General features: G+C 37.3%; 1 protein-coding gene across 8 annotated transcripts in view; it reads left to right on the top strand.

Moving 5' to 3' along the window:
- The first annotated feature begins 480 nt into the window (after positions 1–480).
- Positions 481–23511, top strand: part of RPS6KC1 (ribosomal protein S6 kinase C1) — a 201582-nt gene continuing 178551 nt past the window's right edge. For 5 of the 8 annotated variants that reach the window (XM_034666861.1, XM_034666859.1, XM_034666865.1 and 2 more), the window contains exons 1-3: positions 481–730; positions 13023–13058; positions 19158–19278. In XM_034666861.1, the coding sequence (XP_034522752.1) occupies positions 626–730; positions 13023–13058; positions 19158–19278 (262 nt within the window). In that variant the 5' untranslated portion in view covers positions 481–625. Of the gene's footprint in view, positions 731–13022; positions 13059–14519; positions 14539–19157; positions 19279–23511 lie in introns of those variants that run through there. The other 3 variants (XM_034666862.1, XM_034666863.1, XM_034666864.1) reach the window with 3 other exon arrangements.

The raw sequence follows: 23511 nt of genomic DNA, 5'->3' as shown, positions 1-23511 counted from the left end.
TCCGAGGGGATGAATTTTAAGATTGATAGAGGGTTGAGGGCTGCCGTGGAGGTTGAAAGACAGGCGCACAGGTGGTCGGAATTTGTCTTAGAAGGAAGGAATGGTTATGTATGCCAGAGTTCAGATGTTGCCCTGGGTATATGACAGGCCGCGAGTAAGGAAGGAGAGAAGATGCTGGGCTGGGCTATCCCTCCATCCCTTTACGAGTCCACGTAAGTTTGTACACCAGCCGGGCGAGGGTGTGGAGCACCAAGGTCTCACCTGCGTACCCTGGCTCTAACAGCGCTCACATCTAGGTGTCGGAGCTAGTGCACAGAGACTTAGTGGAGCAGTCTCAGCTTCCGCAGTGACGAGAGTGGCGGTGCGACCACTTGATCTTCTCCACTTGCCAGTCCCACGCCAGAATGGGGCTCAGCTTCTAGCGTGGAGTCTCCCCTCCCCGAGGGCGCTGGAACCTGACCCGGAAGCTTCTCTGCCGCGCCGGAAGCAGAGCTGCGCGGCGAAGGGCCGCCGTGGAGCCACCGCCCCCTTACCGCTTCGCCGCTGTTTGGGGAGCCCGGACCGCGGCAGCGCCGGGTTGCCCTGATGGTTCCCGGCCGGTGGCGGCGGCAGAGGCGGCGGGAGGATGACCTCTCCCCGGGAGCGGGGTGCCGATCTGGCCCGTTTCTACACTGTCACCGAGCCCCAGCGACATCCAAGGGGCTACACGGTGTATAAGGTCACCGCCCGGGTGAGTGCGGATGTCGGGCGGGCGTAGAATCCTGAGTTGGGGGCGTGAGGGACTAGGGTATGGACCCTGGTGTGGGGATACCTGACCCTGGGTCAGAGCCTGGGGTGGGTCTGGGTGCGCCCAGTGCCTGGACAGGCGTCGGAGGTGGTGACTTCTGGAAGATTGGGGTAGGGGCGGAGTGTTGGATGCTATAGAAGTCGCGGTAGTGCCTTCATTCCAGGGTGGGGCAGGCGTTGATGGTTTTTAAATTGATGACTCAGACCCTATCCCAATAGTACTTTCTCTTCTGAGGCTGAAATCAGCAGAAGTGGTTTTGCTTGCTTCTCCGGGATAGTGTAGATTGGAAAGCTAACTTATGTATTATTTGATTTATGTAATAAAAGATATTTCTTCCCTTGACCTTTTATACAGTGTCAGGTCTGTAGTGAGGCAGACTCTTGAGAAGGATGTCACTGTTAGGATCACCAGCCGAGGCCCTCTGTGTCTGTCTTTTTGCCGGAGATTTTCATGATTTGCAGTAGTAGGAGACATAGGAGAAATTCTACTGAGAGTGTGTTGTGTGAGTTGTTTTGAGGGCATATTTAAAAGCTGTGAGGCTCCTTTACATCAACTAACCAATTTTTAGTACCCACTGACTTAGAAGTAACCAAATCTATATAATATGCATGCTACGTATTGCTGTGGTTGTTTGAACTGGGTAATTGCTTACACTGTCTTTTTTCTCCTTGTAAGTGGCTATTTCCTCATTTTTTGTTTCTGTTATGGAGTTTGTTTTTTTTTAAGTTTTAAGGCTTGAGGGTCAACATGGAAGTATACTTTTAAAAAATAACTGTGCTTAATATTATAAAACAAGTAAAATATTTATTATTTTTTGAAACTTAAGGAGAAAAACATCTTTCCTCAGGAGAATTAACCAAGTTAAGTAGTGGTCCCCTGAGAGAACTTCATGAGATGAAGATTAGGGATGTCTTCTCAATATTTCCTACTACTAATTTACTTCTAGCCTTAAGAAATAGTTTCTATATTCTTTACCCTTATAGCGTTCTTTATGCAGAAATAGAATTAGAATCATGGGAAGTACCGTTGTTAAATTTTAGGTAGCATAAGAGCTCTCTCTCATCTTTTAAAAACTCCTTGTTATTTTGTTTTGCAGTTCTCTGAATCCTAGCAGGCTTGGATAATTTATGGCCAGTTATAGGCTTGCTAACAGACTTCCTAGTTAAATTCTGTATTGTTTATGCATTTTTATCTAGAGTAAGTATTTCTGTTAAGAATTGGAAAATTCTTTTGTAGATTTCCATTGATTTTTTAAAGAGGACACAGATTTAAGAGAGCCATTAGCCATGTTTTTGGTTGTGTCATCATGCTACGTTTACAAAAGTCTTATTGTAATATGGATTTCTCAACAACATTAAGTGAGTGGTAATCCTTGTGTATGTTCTTTCCATGAATAGGGAAAGGTATGCTTTAATTTTTAAATGGCAGTGTAGCCTTATGACTGTATTTTGTTTATATTGCGGCATACTTTATGTACAACCAAGCTCATCAATTTTAAGTGTACAGTTTCTTGAGTTGTGACAAATGTGTATAGTTGTGTAACCACTGCCATAGTCCTCACTGCAGAAGTTCCCTCATGCTCCTTTGCATCCAGTTCCCCCTCCCTACCCCCTATCCCTAGGCAACCACAGGTCAGTTTTCTGTCGCTATAGATTAGGTTGTATTTTCTAGAATTTGATATAAATGGAATCGTACAGTATGCACTTTGTTTTTTGGTCTGGCTACTTAACTCAGCATGATTACTTGAGATTCATCTGTGGTGTTGTGTGTTTTTATTCTCTTTTATTGCTGACCAGTATTTCATTGTATGGTGATACTACAGTTAATCCATTCTGTTGATGAGTGTTTGGGTTGTTTCTGATTTTTGGCTATTACGAATATAATTATCATGAACATTTGTATAGAAGTCTTTGTATAGACATTTGCTTTCATTTTTCTTGATGACACACAACCATATTTACTGTGGCTTTATACTAACATCTTGAAATTAGGTTCTCTTTCTCAGAATTGTTTTTTGACTGTTCTAGATTGTTTGCATTTTTGTATAAAGTTTAGAATCAGTTTGACAAATTCTACAGACATACCTACCCAAATTTTGATTGGCATTACATTGAGAATACAGATCAGCTTCTACAGAAGAAGATATCTTAGCAACATTGATATCTTAGGAATATTGAATCTTCTGATCCATGAACGTACGTCTTCCATTTTTTAGCTCTGTAAGTAGTGTGTGTGTATGCAAGTATGCACGTATTCAAGTATGCACATCTTGTGCATACTTAAAGCAATTTGGGTGTTTTTTGAAACTGTGAGAATACATAAGTGCACATTTCATATAGCAAACACTTAATGTGGTGCTTATTTGAGTCAAGCACTGTTCTAATCACTTTATATAAATTAGCGCATTTTCTACAGCCCAATGAGTAGGTGCTATTATTATTCTCACATCATCAATGAGGAAATTGAGGCACAGAGAGTTTAAGTAACTTGCCCAGGGTCACATGGCTAGCCAATGGTGGAGTCTAGATTTGAACACAGGTAGACTGGCCCCAGTCACAGTGCTTTTATCCCAGTGCTGTGCTTTTGAATACCTATATAAAACACATTTCATTAGGTGCTGTGGGTGGATGTATGGGGGTGCCTGTGTGTCCCCACAGGGCCTTACTGTAGTTAGGCAAAAGTGATGGGTACACGGAGAATACAGTGACTGTGATAATGGGGAGCAGGGATAGAACGGAAGAAATACTTAGCTTGATTTGAGTCTGAAAATTGCCATTACCAAGGCTTCAAATTGGAACACTATTTGTGTTGCTTGGAGGGAACCTGTTTTCAATTCCTGACCGTATTCTTGTATGGCCTTCTTGTGCTAGGGAAAGGAATTATTTGTAGTTTCTCAAGTATGTTAGTATACTTTTCTCTTACACCTTTATGTTAGATGCTGTTTCCTCTGTCAGGAATGCTCTTCTCTTTTGTGTTGGTATCCCTGCGCATCTGAAGTGTCAGCTCCTGCCCTGTGTTTTCCAGGAAGCCCTTCTTAGGTATAGAACTCCATGTGTATTATATATTACTCCATTAAAGCCTTTATCATAATGTACTTGTTTGGTTCCTTCTTTGAGGGCAGACTGCCTTTTTAACTTTGTATTTATGGTGCCTAGCACAGAGCTGGATGATAGCAGGGATTTGAGAGAAGGCTGAAAGAGGCAATATTTTTCTTTTTAAGTGTTTCTTTTTATTTTATTTTTTTTAAAGATTTTTTTATTTATTAATTTGACAGAGACAGCCAGCGAGAGAGGGAACACAAGCAGGGGGAGTGGGAGAGGAAGAAGCAGGCTCCCAGCGGAGGAGCCTGATGTGGGGCTCGATCCCAGAACGCTGGGATCACGCCCTGAGCCGAAGGCAGACGCTTAACGACTGCGCCACCCAGGCGCCCCTAAGTGTTCCTTTTTAAATCGATATATAGTAAAATTGACTTGTTATATAATTCTCTGAATTTTTTACACAGTAGATTCAAATATCCACCATCATCTTCAGGAAAACAGAACAGTTCCATCAACCCCAAACACTCCCTCATGCTATCCCTTTTACATACTCTTCTCCCCATCTCTTAGCCCCTTGGTGACCACTGATCTGCTCTCTTACCACTCTGCTGTCTTTTTGAGAATGTTGTATAAATAGAATCATCCAGTATTTAACCTTTTGGGATTGTCTTTTCCCATTTTTTATTGGATTGTTTTCTAACTGTTGAATTTTGAGATTCTGTGTTTGTTCTGGATATAAGTTTTTTGTCAGATATGTGATTGTATGTATGTTTTCCCAGTATATAGCATATTTTTTCATTATCTTAGTGTCTTTCACAAAGCAAAAAGTTTTAATTTTGGTGAAGTCTCTCTTTTTATTTTCTTGTGTGAAGTGTGCTTTTACTGTTAGATCTAAAAATTCTTTACTAACCCCAGGTCACAAATTTTTTCCCCCAGTGTTTTATTCTAGAAGATTAGTGTTTTGCATTTAACATTTAGCTCTGTGATCCATTTTGAGTTTATTTTTGTATAAGGTGTGAGTTTTAGGCAGAACTTGCATATGGATGTTCAGTTGCAACAAAACACCTTATTTAAGAGACTAGCCCTTTTTTAATTGAATTGTTTTTGCATCTTTGCCAAAAATCAATCAGCAATATATGTGTGGATCTGTTTCTGGATTCTCTATTTTGTTTCATACCACACTGTCTTGATTATTGTAGATTTATATTTATATTAAGTCTTAAAATTAGGTAGAATTCCTCCGACTTTATTTTTTTTCAAAATTGTTTTGACTATTCTAGTTCCTTTGCTTTTCTATATCAATTTTAGAATCAGGTCGTCTATATCTACAAGAAATCCTGATGGGATTTTGATTAGAATTCCATTAAATCTGTGGGTCAATTGACATCTTTACTCTGTTGAATCTGCAAATCTGCAAGTGAACACACAGTATGTCTTGCCATTATCTTAGGTGTTCTTTGATTTTTTTCTTCAATGTTTTATAATTTTCAGTATATAGATTCTGGACATTATTGTTAGATACATAGGTACATATACATATATATTCCTCAGTATTTAATCTTTTTGTAGCTACCCTGAATACTATTAAAATCTGATTTTTTCTGGGGCACCTGGGTGGCTCAGTTGGTTAAGTGTCTGCCTTTGGCTCCCAGCGTCCTGGGATCCAGCCCTACATCGGGCTTCTGGCTCAGCGGGGAGTCTGCTTCTCCCTCTCCCCCTGCTTATGCTCTCTCTTTGTATCTCTCCGTCTCAAATAAATAAATAAAATCCTTAAAATTTTTTTTGATTTTTTTTTTCAATTTTTTGTTGCTAGTATAAAGACATTTGGGTTTATTTTTGTGTTGACTTTATATCCTATGATCTTTCCAAGGTTACTTATTAGTTTTAGGTAGAGTTTTCATTTTTTTCTACATAGACAATACATGTTTGGCAAAGGGAATCGTTTCATTTCTTCCTTCCAATCTATAATCTTTTATTTCTTTTTGTTACCTTATTGTTCTGGCTAGGACTTACAGTGCAATAATGTTGGATAGGAGTGGTGAATGTGAATATCCTTGCCTTGTTTTTGATCTTAAGAGGAAAGCATTCAGTCTTTTTCTCTTAAATATGATATCCACTGTGGAGTTTTTGTATGCTGAATTCATCGTATTTAATTTTTGGTTTTGATAGCTTTTTATTTTGAAAGTAATACATATTCATAAACATTTCAAGTAATAATTTAAGTCACTGTAAGGAAATAAAAACCTACTAAATTTTAAACCCTTACCTGCTTACATTATTGCAAATGCCTAATGTTAAAGCAGTGAGAATTATCAATAGCTCCATGAAGGTTTCTTGAAAAAATAGTTGGTGTTGGCTTACTCTGGAAATATTTTTCAGCAAATGGAGTAGTCATGGGGTTAGGGAGGGAGATTAATTTGCTGAAAAATGTGTTTATGATTAAAAATTTTGAAAAATCATGGCTCTTAACGTTGTTCAGTTTTTTTCTAGTGTCTTGCTTTATTCTACCTTTGTTTTGTTTTTGATTGTTAATACTGCTTAATAGAAAACTATCTCATGCGAAAAATGTTAGTAAGCAGGTTTTTTTTTAAAGATCTTTCTTTCTTTCTTTCTTTTGAGAGAATGTGAACAGGGGGAGGGGCAGAGGGAGAGGGAGAAAGAGAATCCCAAGGGGACTCTGCATTGAGAGTGGAGCATGAGGCGGGGCTCCATCTCACGATCCTGAGATCATGACCTGAGCTGAAATCAAGAGTTGGATGCTTAATTGACTGAGCTACCCAGGTGCCCCTAGTAAGCGGGTTTTAAAAAATGTAAGCCAGTCCTGTTTTCATTTTGTGTATTGACAGTTTATATGCTCAGATATTAAGATTTTGTGTTAAAACTACAGACTTTTAAGGGTAATGATTTTGATTTTCCTTGAAATTAGATTGGAAAATAGTTTACCTTAGAGTGGTGCCATTAAAGTTGGTAAATTTGAAGTGCGAAATACAACTTAACATTTATTGAGTATCCAAAGGTACCTTGCTGTTATGGTTTCTTTATTCTCTCTTTAGAGTTTGGGAGTTTAATGATGTAGAAAGCAATCATTCCTTTCAACATATTACTTTTATAAACACTTGTTAGAAAGTGGAATGTCTGAAGTTTTTCCTATTGACTTATCTATCTTATATGGAAGTTCTTTCATCCCAGAGAACTAAACAGTGTTGTAAAATGTCTAATTATGGTTTGTGCAGGTGCTGTCTCTTGGGTCCAGACTACCTGGCTGGCGGGTGATTAACCAACCCAAATATTCTTGCCAACCAGTGACACCTGCAGCTCTGCAGGGAAAAGAGGGAGAGAGGAACTGAGATGCAGGTGATGGGGGAGGAGGGAGGTTGAGTTTGGTAAGAGGACACTTGCCTATGGGAGCTGGGCGCTTTGAGGTACTTACGATTCTTGCCAGAGGGTGTGTGTGTATCAAATGCAGTTTAAAGGTGTAAGTATGTTTATAGGAAAGTATGGATTTTATGAAAGGCAAATGCCTGAAAGTCAGGATTGTGTGCATTGCATTGATGAACGTGCCATTTGGTTTACCTAATCACCACGGTGGGAAATGTTCAGTGTAGTACAGCCTTACATTTTTGTATATCCAACTATTCCCATCCCACATGTGGGGAGTCATATCTTTGAGAGATGAAGAGTGGGCATGTGCCCCCCCTTTTATGTTTGATTATTTGTATCTTGACAGTTTTAAAAACAAAAATGTTGCTTTTGTAAACCCTTTATCCTCTTAGCTCTGTTACCAAACTGGTAGCTGAACAGCGATCAGAAGATTTGACTGTAATAAGTTACTCATAAAAGTAGCTTCTTAAAATTTATATTTAACTCATTTCTACTTGGTTCTAAAGGGACCAATTTTGTGATCATTTTTTGTAAGCAATATAATAGATTTGACTGATTTCTGTAGTTCTGTTTTCCAGGAGTTACCTTTCAATCTTATGAAGAAGACAATTCTTTTGTGTGGGTCTGAGTCAAGAGGGTGATTTCAAATCATAATTATGATGGTAATTTGATAAATGAGTATTTTAGACTTGACTTTTAAGGAAAGTTGGTAATACTTATTAAGAAGATAAAATAAGTTAGCGCTCTGAAAAGGATCTAGAGGACCTAATGAATGTTATGATCTGTTGATTATAATGGGCTAGAGCTAGTCCAAACCTCAACTTTGGGTCTTTTTTTTTTTTTTTTAAGAGTTTATTTATTTATTTGTCAGGGAGAGAGAGAGAGAGAGAGATAGTTCACAAGGAGGGAGAGCTGCAGGCTGAGGGAGAAGCAGGCTCCCTGCTGAGCAAGGAGCCAGACTCTATCCCGGGACCCTGGGATCCTGGCCTGGGCTGAAGGCAGAAGCTTAAACTGACTGAGTCACTATGTGTTCCCCTCGGGTCTTTGTTTTAAAGATAGGAAAGAGGGCTCATTTTAAGGTTGCTTTGTCTTTGGCAAAAAAGCAGTCCATGGCTAGTACCTTCTTAGCTCCTTCTCTTCTGCCAAAGCATTTCTTCAGCTGCTATTTTTTGGTCAACTTACATTTCTCTGTAAAAGACAAAATGGGTTTACCTAACAGGCATCAGGAATATTACTTGCATGCGTGGAATTTTAATCTTTAGGAGGGCTGATTCAGTTGTGTCCTGGAAGGAGTACTTTGTTTGGAATCATGGAGTTCTGAGATCCAGTCTTGCCTGTACCTGATTAATAATGAGTAGTATTAGTATGTGACTGTATGCTCTAGGGCTTGGTTATCTCATCCTACCAGGCAGGATTGTTGTGGTGATTAAATAAAGTAGAGGACTTGATTTCTTAGCATAGTAAGAGATAGTGACCTTCACTGTAAGCCCTTATTTGTTTTCCTAAATTCAGAATTTGCTGTTGGCATTAACAGGGGCAGATGGACTACAAACTGGTAGCATTTCCCAGCTGTATTCTAACTTTAGTGGGTGTTGCACTAAGTAAATAAAATAATAGCACATCACATATGATAAAAATAAAAGTTGACTGGACAGATACTACATATTTTCCTTTTGGAGATTTACTGTGCATGATAATATCTTAAAAGTCTTGAGAAATTCTGCTGTAAAAAAATGTTTCTTTTCTAAACAAAGGTAAACCGAATTGGTCATTAAGCCCTTCCTTTGAGAGCCCGGATTTTAAAGCATATTGATGTTCCATACAGCACAGTATGTGAAGCACTGCTTTAGGGTACTAATTTTGAAGGTGACTTGGTGATAGAATTCTCTCTACCAAGAGGCTCTACAAGATATATGTATAGGTGATAGGTAAGGCTTACAGTGGACATTTATGAAATTAGGCAGAAGGAATCACTGCTTTACTACATTCCATCTTTTGTGGCATTTATTGGCTGAATTTTATGACAAAATATTGAAAAAAGTTACTAAATGCTAGCTAGTAACCTATATCAGAGGGAATTTACAGTGTTTTGTTTGTTTTTTAGAGTTGATACTACTTGTTGAGATAATTGCCAAGATAGCTTTATAAGTTATAAAAATCTGGGTCTGAGGCCTCAGTTTGTTCATTTTCATTATGATTATATTCTTTCTTCAGATTTCTGATTGATATTCTTGTTTTTCACCAACTTTAAATTCCTGCTGAAGAGAATTACATGGTTAGAAGAGTTGGACATTTGGGCTCAGCCTGTGTTATCCTAACTAACCCTTTTGTGTTTTTGATTTCCATCTCAGGGGACACATTCTTAACTATTTAAATAAGATTACAGATGTAGGAATACTGAATCTCTTATAGTGGGGCGCCAAGTGGTTGAACTTGCTAATGTATTTGCCAGGTGATTATATTTTTAGAATATAGTGGTGTAGAAATCAGACCCAGTGTATTTTCTGTTACAGTTCAGTATCTAGAAGTGGAGTAGGCCCTAATGTTTGTTGAATGAATAAGTGAAAGAATAAATAAAACCTAATGGTGACAGGGTTTGTGGAAGTAAGTAAACTTAATTACTCCTGAAAATATTACAGATAATTTGAGGGATAAGTATAGTACAGTGGAAAGAGCATTAGACCAGGAGTCAGAAATCCAAGTTCTACTTCCAAATCTAAAGGTGAATGAATAGTCGTGTGATCTTATACAAGTCTCTGGATCTTGTCTCCTTGTTGGTAAAAGGGAGACTCATAATAACCACTCCTGCCTAGTTCATATGTTGTTGAGGGAATAAAATGAATCATTAGTAAAATGCTTTGCAAATATAAATGTACAAAATCAGGTTTTTTCCCCCTCCATGCCTAGCACAGTACCTTGAACAGTATTAGCACCGGTTATAGACTTTCTTTCTTAACACGGAAAGGGAGGCTAAGAAACAGAGTCTAGGACTGATCCTTTGAATGCTCACAGATTGTTGGGGAATAGAAGGAGGAAGAGGAACCTGCAAAAGAGAAGCAAAAGAACCAAGAAGGAAAGAGGAGAATCAGAAAAGTATAGGCCTGTACTTTGCAGACGTGATTTTCACTAAGCTTTGCTTATGCTCTTGGGGAAAGGGATAGTTAATACTCGGCAGATAGCTTTTGATTTAATTTTCTGAACTCTGCCTGAGTAAATCCCTCACCCCTTTACATGAGAAGTATTTGAGGGTGAAGAGAAGTTCTTATAAGCTTAAATTAAAGACCTTCACTTAGGTAGTTTCAGAATACTTAAACTTTGGTTTTCTGTATTTTCTATACTAACTGTGAATAATTTATTTTCATGAAAATATTAAAAGTCTTAAATCCCTCAGCTGTTCTTGACGGCTTCTGGGATGCCGCTGTGGTCGGAACAACGAGCATCCGGTGTTGGAAAGTTCTAGGATGAAGTGCTTCCCAACCCATTGCTTAGTACACTGCTGTTCTCTGAGATACTAAAATAAGTTTGGGAAATATAACTCTCTTCCTCCACTCTTCCTTTCCTCCTCCCTCCTCCCCACTTACACATGTCACTAGACTGTGAGCTCCGTGAAGGTGTGAATGCAGGGCCTTTGTCTTACCATTGTAGCAGCAGCACATGGAACTGTGTGAGCCACGGAGACTGTAGATGACAAATCATAATCAAATTGGTTATTTCTGATAAGATGGTTTTAAAATTGTGGGTATTGGGCACCTCGCTGGCTTAGTTGGAAGAGTGTGGACTCTTGATCTTGGGGTTGTGGGTTTGAACCCCACACTGGGTGAAGAGATTACTAAAAATAAATAAACTTAAAAAAATTGTGGATATTGTTAGGGGATGGCTAATGTATTTTTGCTTATGCAGTATACATACATTTGATTTCCAGGAATGGCTTATCTGAAGAAAATCCAAAATGTGATTCTTCTGATTGCATACCAAATCAGGAAATAATTTCTTTTGTTACAAAAAGGCCATTTGCATATGTAAAGGAAGATTATTTAAAATAGTAAGATATCTTCCTATATTTGCAAAGTGATTGAGTTGTAAATTAGTAAATCTATTAATTGTCCACAAAAGAAAATTCATAGAATGTCAGGTACAACCAGAATAAACCTTATTGTCAGTGATCATATGTTGACTGTTCTTGGTCGGTGGATTATTAGTGGATTGATTATACCTCATTCTTCTCATTAGCATATTTTACAAAAATTTAAGAAAAATTTATAGTAGGCAAAATTAAATGATTATGTGAAATACTGTCATAGTTTTAGAAAGGTGTGTGTGTGTTGGGCGGGTGCTAGTACGTGAAAGTAATAGCTGGAATTCAGTATTTGAATAATTTTATGGTCATTAGTTACCTGTTCTAGTCTCTTATTCTAAATCTGTGTTGTCTAATACAGTAAGGATCAGTCATATGTGGCTATTGTTATTTAAATTTAAATTAATTTAAATGGGATAAAATTAAAAATTCATTTATTAATTGCAATAGCCATGTTTCAGATGCTCAGTAGCCATGCACATGCATGTGGCCAGGGGCTACTGTGCTGAACAGTGCAGATTTCTTTCCACGATCAAAGAAAGTTCTGTTGGACAGCACTATTCTAAATTAATGAAAATTGCTAAGAGATTTCACCAAATTTATATATCCTGAAAGCTGGAGAATAGAGTGGCAAGAAATTAGAAACCTTTTCTCTCTGGAATTCTTAAGTGGGACCTCTCAAGATAGTTAAATTCTCTAGTAAGGAAGAGAAGGAACTAACTTTTTCATTATGAAGTTCTTGCCGTGTTCTGATTTGATGTCCATCAGAGCCAGGCCAGGCAGGGAGTATTATTCCCCATTTTATAGAGGTCATGCTTGTTGAGTGGCTCATAATGTTCAGCTTATGGTTCTGTCACCAGTCAGCAAAGACTTTTCTTTTTCTCATCCATAGACAACTATTTTAATGTGTTTGATGTAGCTTTTTGTCTTTGCAAAATGCATATTATAGCGTTCGGTTCATGAAATTTACATTTACATAGATGGGATTATGTATCTAATGTGAGATTTTCCCACTCTTCAATGCTGTTTGATGATTTAAACACCCTGCCTTCTTTCTTAAGTTTTGTGAGGAAATCTTTCTAAAGGTGTTAGACTTTTTAGTCTAATTAGACAAGTGTAATTAGAGAAGTCTGAAACAATCCCCCCTCTTTCTCTTCGCTCAGGGAATGTTGATAGGATTATTTGTCCCTGAATGCTATATGTGATTTTTTGGTAAGTTACTTTTGTTTTTTGTCTTCACCATTAGGTGGTCAGTGATTACTTCTCACAGATATTGGTGTGTCTGAGCATTGTGGCTGCTTTTTTTTTAATTGGAATTTTCATTGAGCTAATTGTAGATTCACGTACAGTTGTAAGAAATAACATAGAGCCATCCCTTGTGTACTTTGTATGGGTACAGCTGCTTTTTTTTGCTTCTACTCTATATGTAGGCTGGGAAGGGGAGTAGACAAGCTTGTTAGAATTATGTCAAGTAAGAGTGAAGCCAGGGCATTCTCTTATGAATGTAATGCATGAACTTTAGTGTGTGGGCATTTTTTTAGCTGCCTTTTTCTTAATTTTTTAGCATGTATTTCAGATGGTGAAGGTATTGTATAGCTGAGTTCTTTGTAAGTGATACAATATAGTATTTCTTTTCCTTTAAGCAAATTGAGTTTCTCAAATGCTGTTGAAATTAATTATACAAATGTGAAATTTTAAATTTTGGTAATGATGAGATATTTCTGTGTATGTTTTATTTTAGGTTGTTTCACGAAGAAATCCAGAGGATGTCCAGGAGGTAACATGTTTATACATATGAAAATATTATTTTATATATTTGACAAAAAATTAAATGCTTTGTTGAGGAGTCGGAATTGTTGGTATGCCTGTCTTCGTATTTATGTGTTTGTCTGTGGATTATCTTTAGCTCACAAAACAGTAGCTGAAGTTTCCTATTTCAGACCTATTAAGTACATGTTAAGTTTTAGTAGGTGTTAAGTTATACGAAGAAGAATTTAAGGAATTATAGTGCTGTTTAATAATGTGATAATGTTTCTGATAGCTAACATTCGTAAGATTTTAGTGCTAAGAGCTCTTATCTATTTCAAAATCATAGCTAATGAAAATGAAAAGTATTTGATAACTAATATTAATTTTAAAGATCATAATAAATTATGGGTTCCTGTCTACTTTCACTTTTATATTGAGTTGATATGTTGACACCTTGGAAAACTGCTTTGGGTGTAGATGTCTGTTTCTTTTTTAAATTTGTAGTTAGTTCATTTGCAGACTCTTTCTCTCTCAAATGATACCAGCTTGTGTGTTTTTGCTTTAAACTATGGAATTCTTTATTTGTAATTATGTTGTGCTTGTTATATACCTTTAGGAATCCTAACTGGGGAGCTTCCTTGTCTTAACGTTTTTTGATTTACTTTCATTTTGGTACCTGCTCATTAACACCATATTAGAAGGATGTATGTTGGGGGATTTTTTTTTTTCTTACTAAAGTGTTTAAAAAAGACATTATAAATCGGCAGTCTTGATTCTGCAACAATTTTTTTTCCCCATTTGAATTTTAATGTCTTCAGATGAAGTATGTGTTTTCCAACAAGCCCCACTACTCCTTACTTAATAAACTGGCTTGATTCATACATTTAAATTGATTGTTTGGTACTGGTTGGTTTGAATGTGTGACATCAGGTATAGACAATATTTGAACTTTTATACATTAGCATTTCTTGCTATATTTGATTCAGTATTTGTTTTGAGGTCAGTAAAACACAATTTTAAAGGATTTCATATAATTTTTCTTAGGGGTTTTAAGATATCTCACTTTTCTGCCTCAATAACCAGGAAGAGAATGTTGTAATATAGTTATTTGGGAAGAAAAGGATATATGTATTTCTGTATCAATATCCTTCCAAAATGGAAATGAAAGTAATTTGCACCATTGTATTAAGTACTCTCTCTACTTAAGTGTCAATCGGCTAGTATGGACTTCTTTAGAATTCTTCTAATTATGTTGAATTAATAGTCAGTACAGGCTGTTCTGCTTTTGAAATTTTACAACTCTGTTAAAATTAAAGATGGGTTGTGTTTCCTTTGAATACATTGTCTGATTGCTATGCTGTAGTTTGTAGCTTGATGTTCCCGTTTTCCAGGGAGAATCCTGAACCAACCTATCCATGAACATACTCTCTGCCATTTCCTTAATCCTTTTTTGGGGAAAACTCTTTTATATTAACAACTGTTGGTGAACCATTCATCAGAAAACTCTTGTAAGTGTCCTTTAGTTAGATGATTGCATGGTCCTTTGTTAGTAATAGTATAAAAATTTTTAAAAATGTCTTCTGTCTTGCCGGCTTCTTGAAATATAGAATAACCTTGAAATTTTAACACTCTAGCTTCTCATGTATTTCATTCAAACATTGGAATTCTCATTTAGGAGAGGAATTTGCTACCTAGAGTTTGCTTCCATTTCCTTTCCTTTCACTTTCTCTCTCCTGTTAATGGAGTCAGTTAGGTACTGCTTTAGAATTTAGTCAGGCTTCCCAAGAGCTATTGAGGATTAGAAGATGCCCTGTTAATCTAACCAAATGTAGGGCTAATAATATGCTATCCTCATAAAACTGGAGATGTTTTGTTGTTTTTTTTAATAGATATGTTCACACACCTTGGTACATGCTACCAGGTAGCAGTGTTTTTTTCCTAAGAATGCTGAAATACTCACATGGAGGAAATAATTTAAAATTATCCAGGATAGATTTCTTTTACAAAATTTTATCCTTCAAAATTTCCCTCTAAATTTTTATTTATTAAGAGCAGCACAGGATGGGGCACCTGGGTGGCTCAGTTAAGCATCTGACTTTGGCTCAGGTCATGATCTCAGGGTCCTTGGATCGAGCCCCACATCTGGGGCTCTGCTCAGCAGAGAGCCTGCTTCTGCTTCCTCTGCTGCTCCCCCTGCTTGTGCTCTCTCTCTGTCAAATAAATAAACAAAATGTTAGAAAAAAAAAAAAAAGAGCAGCATGGGAAAATCTGAGGGGGACAACAACAGTTAATGTGGCCTCTTGTTCAGTAGATTCTCTAAAGCATGATCACCTGCAGAAGGGTAAAGAAAGAAGTAGAGATGTTGTGCCCTCCCTCCCGCGCCTTTTTCAAAAAGTAACCTATAACTCTGTTGCTCTATAGGTAGTAGATTTCACTGGTGACATTTGGGAAAAGGAGAAGAACTGAGATAGAACTTTCTATGTATCATGTCAGAAATCTGTTAAGTCATTTCATAAATAAAATAGTTTGTTAAAAACCATTTGAGAACATTTAAAATGTGTCAAGGGAAAGAAAAGGCTCTTGAAAAGGGGAGAAAGAAAATCTGTAAGCAAATATGGTAGTGATGCTGGTTGCAAGAAAAGATGATCCAGCAATTTTAAAATATTATGTGGGAGGACAAATTTAATTGATTTGAGTGGTTTTGTTTATGGGATCTAAAGGTTTTTGCTATCATTACGTGAAATTATCTGAAAAGAAAACATTGATTTTATGTAAAAATTACTTAAGGGAATGTTTTTAATGAAAGTTAAGCTTTTACTAAATTCGTAGTGTAATATATGACTGTCACTGAATTAATATTTAATTGAGGAATTTTACACAATGTAACTTTAATGAATAAGAAATTTCTGCCAGGGTTGGTTCAATAGAATAGTAGTTGTTACACAATTTTTTTCTAATACGAAAGAATTGCTAGAGAAAATAATTTTTGCATGCATCTTTTGGGACTTTGTGTTGTCCAGTTATAAACATTAATACTGTGAACGTAATGGAGATGTGCTTTTGTTCGCTTTGACATTTTGAAGATTTCTAGAAATGTCCAAAGTTAAAAGGAGTATGAAGAAAAGTAGGCAGTAGATGGTGACATTTTGTGATGCTTTGGTTTCCTGCATTTCTTGAAGGTTTATATTTGCTCTTAGATATTTTGGTTCTATAGTTGTAGTGTTGAGAATAAGAAGGATGTGAGTGAATAAATTAGGCATGCTAAAAAAGAGTCTCACCTTGGAGGCTCTAATTCTTACTCTGACAGATTATATGCTGGTTTATAGACCATGTTGTTATTATCATTATTCTGATTAAGTTACTAACTTTTGCCCCTTAAGTTACTCTGCCTTTATTTAAAAATGACCCTAACTAGAATGGAAATTTTATCTGCAGATTTAACTGTTTCCATGAGCTATAGTCTTTTGAGTAGTTCTCGTTTCTAGTTTATAATGGCTGTAAGGATGGCATTTATCTTATGTAAGGTTACTTTCACAAGCCCATCACCCATTTCTTCCTTAAGCCTTTGGCAGTGTGGTACCACCACAATTTGATCTATTTTAAAAATATAAAAAAGCACGGTTTTTTTCCCCATGACAGAATTATTTTCATATATCAAAATTAGAAATTACAGAGAAGCAAAAAATATGAAAATTAAAATCACTTGTATTCTCACTGTCCTGAGACCATTTACTTTTCAAGTATTGGTTTGGCTCTCTTACTTGTTTGTTCCTCTTGCTCTTTTACTGGGACTGTTGGTTCTTTGCTGTCAGCTTTTGTCTCATTCACTTCCATTTTAAAATAAAATCTTTTCTTCCATCCAGGTGGTCTGTGTCGTGGCACAACCAAGCTTCTTAAACATCTACTTTGCACTTGGTTTCCTCTTTACTTCTGGCTGACTTCTCAGTGTTAGGGTTCCCCATTGTTTTGTCCTTAGCTTCCTCATCTTGTTACAAATGCCGAGAAAGCTTTCCTGAGTGATTGCCACCTCTCTGCTGATAATTCCCAAATGAATACATCTTGCTTAGTTCTCATTCTTGAACTCCAAAGCTGTGCCAAAGATGTCTAAAATTGAACTTTGTTCTTATCGTAAAGGCTTCCTCTCCCCTTTTCTTCACCTTAGAGAATGGCCCGCCATTTATTCAGTTGCAAAAGCCCAAATTCTAGTGGTTAAATTTGGCATCTCACTCCTTTTAAAAACTTCATCCCCAATCCCTTCTCTCTCTTTTTTGTTGGTCTAATCACTACTTGCCTTCAGTATACTTACCTAAGATAATACCTTCCATAGGTGCTCCTTTCATAACAGGGATTGCTCCTTGGGCTTCCCTTGTCCACATTTATTACACTGTCTTGTGACGCAATTACTGTGTTGGCTTGTCCTGCCCACCTAGACCGGAAGTCTTTGAAGGCAGGGTCTGTGTTTCTCATTTCTTCATTCTTCATGCTAACACAGAGCCTAGTACAGAGTAGAGACATGAAAATACTGGTTTTGGTAACTAGTTTTGTTGAGTAAATGAATAAAAGGAAGCATCAGAAGGAAGCAGTTTAAATTAATTCATATTAAATCTGACTACTCTCCTAGGATCATAACTATAGTAAAAACAAGAAGCTCATCATGGTAGAATTTTTGGTAGTATGATAAAGTTTAGTGAAGAATTTATATCCAGAGAGTAAATTTTTTGACAAGAGTCTGTTAAATCTCACTTGATTACCTGCTTGGCCTAAGATTTGCTTATTATTAACATTACATTCTATTGAGTTTGTTAGAAGTGAGGTAATTAGGTTTTTTTTTTTTAAGAAACAAAGACCCTAGTATACCATGTAATGGAGTTTAAAACTCAAGTTTTATCCTATTTTGTGGTGACTGAATCAGTGATATCAAAGTCATGTGTCAAATCTGTTTTCTTTATAAAGGTTTTTTTTTTCTTGAATTTAATCTGAATAAGGTTAAACAGTAATTCAAATTAATGGAGGTAAACTTTTATGTGTTATGTAATCTAGATGACTGTGATTTCTGTTTTGAAATATACTAGTTTTAATGGTATTCTGTTCAGGATTCATCTTGCTTTAAGAAATCCTTATTATTACTTTAAACTGAGATTTGTGAAATAAGGTTTATGAAATGTAAAAGTTAAGATTAATTACTTGGTACACAGCCATTTCCTCTTCAGTGTTATTTAGTTTATTCTTTTAGGCAAATGCTATGTAGGTACTTTATGTTTAAAAATTGTTTAGGGGCATCTGGGCTGCTCAGTTGCTTAAGCGTCCAGCTCTTGATTTCAGCTCAGGTCATGATCTCAGGGTGGTGAGATCAGGCCCTGCGTTGGGCTCTGCGCTCAGTGTGGTCTGCCTGAGATTCTCTCTCTTCTCTCTGCCCTGAACCCACCCCCAACATGTGTTCTCTCTCTCTCTCAATAAATAAATAAATCTTTTTTAAAAAATTGTCTAAATTAGGGGTGTCTGGGTGGCTCAGTCAGTTAAGCCTCCACCTCTTGATTTCAGCTCAGGTTATTGTCTCAGGATTGTGAGATTGAACCCTGCTTTGGGCTCTGTGAGCTGAGCGTGGAGCCTGCTTGGGATTCTCTCTCTCTCTCTCTCCCTCTCTCTCTCCCTCTGTGTGCCCCCCACCCCTGGGCTTGTGCATGCACTCTCTCTTTTTCTCTCAAAAAAAAATTTGTCTAACTATTTTGTGTTTATAAATATGCTCTTTTTGAGACAGAATATGTATTTTGACATCTAGCTCATTTCCAGGCCAAGAGTAATTGATTTTTGAAGAGGTTAAGTGACATTTTAGGTGGCATAGACCATCTTTGTACCACTTTGAATACTTTTCCAAGGAAACAGTACTGTGTAAAATGAAATTTAAAAACCAAAACAGAAAAGATAGAGAAAGAGTTGCTGCTTTTTATTTTTAAATCAGATATTATTATTTAATCTGAGATAGTTAACCATATTGGTTAGAACATATATTTGTTTGCCTTTGCATGACAATTTTGGGCACTTTCATGAAAAGATTTTTTGTTGTTCAGATATCTGAACCTACGTAGTTTCACTGTGAGAGACACATTTGATTTTTCTTTTTCTTTAGATAATCATATGGAAGAGATACAGTGACTTTAAGAAACTACACAAAGAACTATGGCAAATTCACAAAAACTTATTCCGGCATTCAGAATTATTTCCTCCATTTGCTAAAGGAATAGTGTTTGGTAAGTGATTATTTTGAAATTGTGATTTTTAGAAAGTAATGATTGGCTAATTGTGTGTATATGCTAAACCCTGCAATACTATACGATGAAGTCAAGAGCCCTTATTAGGATGACTCACATCAGGCAACAAGCACTTGAAGTTGTTTTTTCACGTTCCTGGTGTAGGCTCGTTAACTTTGAATGCATTTACTCTTCTCTTTTGTGAAACAACAGCACACCAACTTCAGTTCCAGCCAGTCAAGCAAATAAAAAAACAAAAAAACATGTAGGAACATAAGAAGAGATGATATTGAATAATTCTTATAGTTCTGAAATTTGGGGATTTTTGAAAGTTTATACTTCGTACATTTTTTCTGATACCTTCCTTACAATGTGAATGGTTATGATTTGAGGCACCCAGCCAGGCCAGATATAGATATTTTGGGGTGGTGGCCCTGGGTATGTTACTGATTAACAACTATTAGATTCATGGCTTTGCAAAATTTTTACAGGAAACTGAGGCACAGAGGTTCCTAGTACTCTGTTCCTGTTGCTATGTGCTGCCATTGGTGTGTTTATGGGGGGTATGTCCCCCTCTGGCGGATTGTGTGGCCAGTTCCTGTCTGCGCCTCCCTGCCTTCCACTCTTGGCATGCTGGTGTCACGGCAGAGAGGTTCCTGCTGATCCATCCCAGCCTGCCCATTCTTGTCCATCAGCTTTGGCCTTCCTACTATAGAACAGCTCTGACTGGGGTAATCCAGCTGACTTCTCGCGTTCCGTGTGCTGGGGCCACACTGTCTCCGGTGAGATCTAAAGTCCAGCCTTGGGAGGGAGGTGCCCCTTCCAACTATTGGCTCTGTTTCTTTCCCTCAGCCATAGGGTATTCCTTAGAGTTCTCTGCTCTTGCCTCTTAGTAGTTAATCCTGTGCAAGTAATTAATAATTCCTTATAAGACTGTTCAAATTGCTGTGTGGACTCCATTTTCTGGTTGGACCTGGCCACTATCTGGGCAGTAGATAGGCTCATTGCAAGTTGCTTCTAAGGTTCTTTTCAGCAGCTAGTGTTAGGAAACATAATGCATTTCTGTACATTGCGTACATTATACGTGCTTCCATCCATATACCCCTCTGCATACATACATCAGTGTGTGATATATACTTTTATATATACTACATAGACATATTTTAGAATTGTGTATAATAGGTTTTGCCAAACACATTTTTATATGTTCAGTTCTGTTCTTGCCCCCTCCACCTCCAAAGTTTGATTTTGGGTTTCTGGTCTCGATTAGAAATGTCTCCCAATTCCTCCATTTGCTTGTAAGATGATTTTTAGAGCTTAAAAAAATTCTTTTTAATATCCATGTGGAATTTGTATTTAAATGGGATATCAGATGATACTTCATTTTATGTTTCTTTCAGATGGATAGACATCTGAGATATTTATTAAATACATGTTTTTCCCAATGAAATTGATGCCATCCTCATTATGCATTAACTTTTTATGCATTGCCACTAATTTAAAGTTTTTCTTTTATGGCGTTTATTTATTCTTATAGTAATAACGTATTTCTATGCCATGTTGTTTTTTGTGCAGTGGCTTTATAGAGTATGTGCTGATACCAGCTATATTTCTCATTGACACTGGAGAAATTGCTGCCTTTTAAGACAGGCCTGGAACTCCTGGGGCTTTTACATTGATAATTCTAAGAAATCATGACAGTTATCCTTTAGTGCCTCTTAGTTTCAAGTCTCTTTTTTCATTTTCTGTTACGCATTCATGGGTTGGACTCTTTAAATATTTTTCCTTTACAGTGAGTATGCTGTTCATGGTAGAGGATGCTGGAGGGGCATTGTGAGAGGGTAGGGGGCTTCTGTTCCTCCTTCCAGTGTGCTTTGGATTTTGTTTTTCTTTTTGCTCCTCCTACACTGTTGCCGGAGGCATCTGCCTCAGCCACACACCTAAACACAGTCTACTGCCAAGCTTGCATCCCTTGCCTGTTTGGTGACCACTTGGCTGAGTACACCAGGGCACCCCAGATCTAGTGGAGAGTGGGCTTCTGACTCTGTAACTCCCTCAAGGTTGTTTCCTGTGCCCTGGTGACATTTTAGACTCCAGACCTCGTTGCTCTGCAGGTGAGCAGGCTGCTGATGCCCTGTCTCCTTCTGCATGCCTGTCTGCCAGCCTTGGCCTGCCTTTACCCCAGAAAATTGTTTCCTGTGGCTTTGTTAACACAGACATTGTGTACCCCAGCCCTTGTGTTACCTTGCTTGTGAGTGGGCTCCCAGCACTGTGATTCTCTCTTGTTTCTCGCCTGCCATGTGAACTCTGGAGGGGTCTTTCTCACTTTCCTGGCAACTGTGGACCAGCTCTGGCCTAGGGAACCCAGCTAACTTCTCCCCCATTCAGTGGCTACAAACACATCTTCTCCAGGAAGATCCCAATCCCAACTTTGGGGGAGAGGTTCCCCCTTCCAGGTTGTTCCTTCCTTTGGTACCTTCCTTTACCCTGGGGTACTCTTTAGAATTAAGAAGTTAACTGTTGTTTAGTAGTCTTTGTTTATATTAAGCTTTCCTTGTTCAAATTACTATGTGGATTTGGTCTCTGGACTGAACCCTACTGATTCTGTCTTTGATTGAGGAAGAATTTTGGATGATTTGAAATTATCCAATCTGCTGGCTTATAGTTTATGTGGAATAGTTATTCCTTCAGGCTGATTGCAGGACCACACTACTCAACTGAGCTTTACACCTTTCTTAGGATATTTTGCATGTTTCGCAACTCCTTGAGATCTGGGAACAAGAAACAGACACATAATAGTATAGTAACATCAGTGGCATTTATGACAGAATGAAGTGGCCATCAAAAGCTTGTTGCTAACAATTCCTTACTTTTAACAAATACTTAATATTAACAATTTATGATATTTAATGATGTCTTGAAATATAAGTAATCTCAAGAGGTATCTTCAGTTCGTAATTACAAAAGAAAGTATCTGTATTTCCTTAGGTGAAGAACAACTGAGGGATGAGGACAACAGGTCAGTAGGAGTAGAACCATTAGTTTTGATGGTACCATCAATTCATTTTATTCCCCTCTGAAGCATTAGGGGAATCCATAAACTCTTGTTAATCTTTGCTCGCTTTTGGCATTTGAGCTCAGAATCATGGTATTCACATTTCTGGTGCTTTCTTTTCATTGTTATTACCCAATATCTATGGTTCCTTACTTTTTTCCTTGACACTTTTTCTGTTTAAAGTTGTAGTTGCTTTTTGCCTTTGAACCTTTTCTGATCATGATTCTGCTGCTATTAGTAGTCTTCTTTGATTAATACCAGTCCAACTGTAATTATCTGGAAATTTTGTAGGCATACTTAATTCAAGAAACATTTTAAAAATAGGCACTGTGGGTATGATGATTCAACCTCTGTCTTCTGAGAAACTTAGCTAAAGTGAGCATGATGATCTAGAAGTTCTGAAAGGGAAGTGTGACATCCTTACTGTCAAGTTTGTAAGTTTTGTAGCACTCTACTTTTTTAAAAAAATATTTTTAAATTGAAGTATAGTTGACATATAACATGATAGGAGTTTCAGGCATACAACATAGTGATTAAACATTTACATAAATTATGAAATCAACACAATGAGGATAGTTACCATCTGTCACCATACAAGTTTATTACAATATGATTGACTGTATTCCCTATGTTATACTTTACATCCCTGTGACTTATTTTATAACTGGAAGTTTGTACCTCTTTATCCCTTTTATCCCCCAACCTCCCTCTCCTCTGGCAACCACCATTTTGTTCTCTGTGTTTATGTATCTATTTCTGTTTTGTCTGTTCATTTGTTTTGTGTTTTATTTTATTTATTTATTTATTTATTTTTACTTATCTTTTTTTTTTTAATGTTTTTTTATTATGTTAGTCACCATACAGTACATCCCCGGTTTCCGATGTAAAGTTCGATGATTCATTAGGTATATAACACCCAGTGCACCATGCAATACGTGCCCTCCTTACCACCCATCACCAGTCTATCCCATTCCCCCACCCCCTCCCCTCTGAAGCCCTCAGTTTGTTTCTNCCTCCCCTCTGAAGCCCTCAGTTTGTTTCTCAGAGTCCATAGTCTCTCATGCTTCATTCCCCCTTCTGATTACCCCCCCATCTTTAACCCTTTCATCCGCTACCGATCTTCCTAGTTCTTATGTTCCATAGATGAGAGAAATCATATGATAATTGTCTTTCTCTGC

Source organism: Ailuropoda melanoleuca, chromosome 8 (genome assembly GCF_002007445.2).
Source record: "Ailuropoda melanoleuca isolate Jingjing chromosome 8, ASM200744v2, whole genome shotgun sequence".
In the NCBI taxonomy this organism is placed as follows: domain Eukaryota; kingdom Metazoa; phylum Chordata; class Mammalia; order Carnivora; family Ursidae; genus Ailuropoda; species Ailuropoda melanoleuca.
Note: the sequence above shows the minus strand (reverse complement) of the source record. Positions and strands in the feature narration are given on the sequence as shown.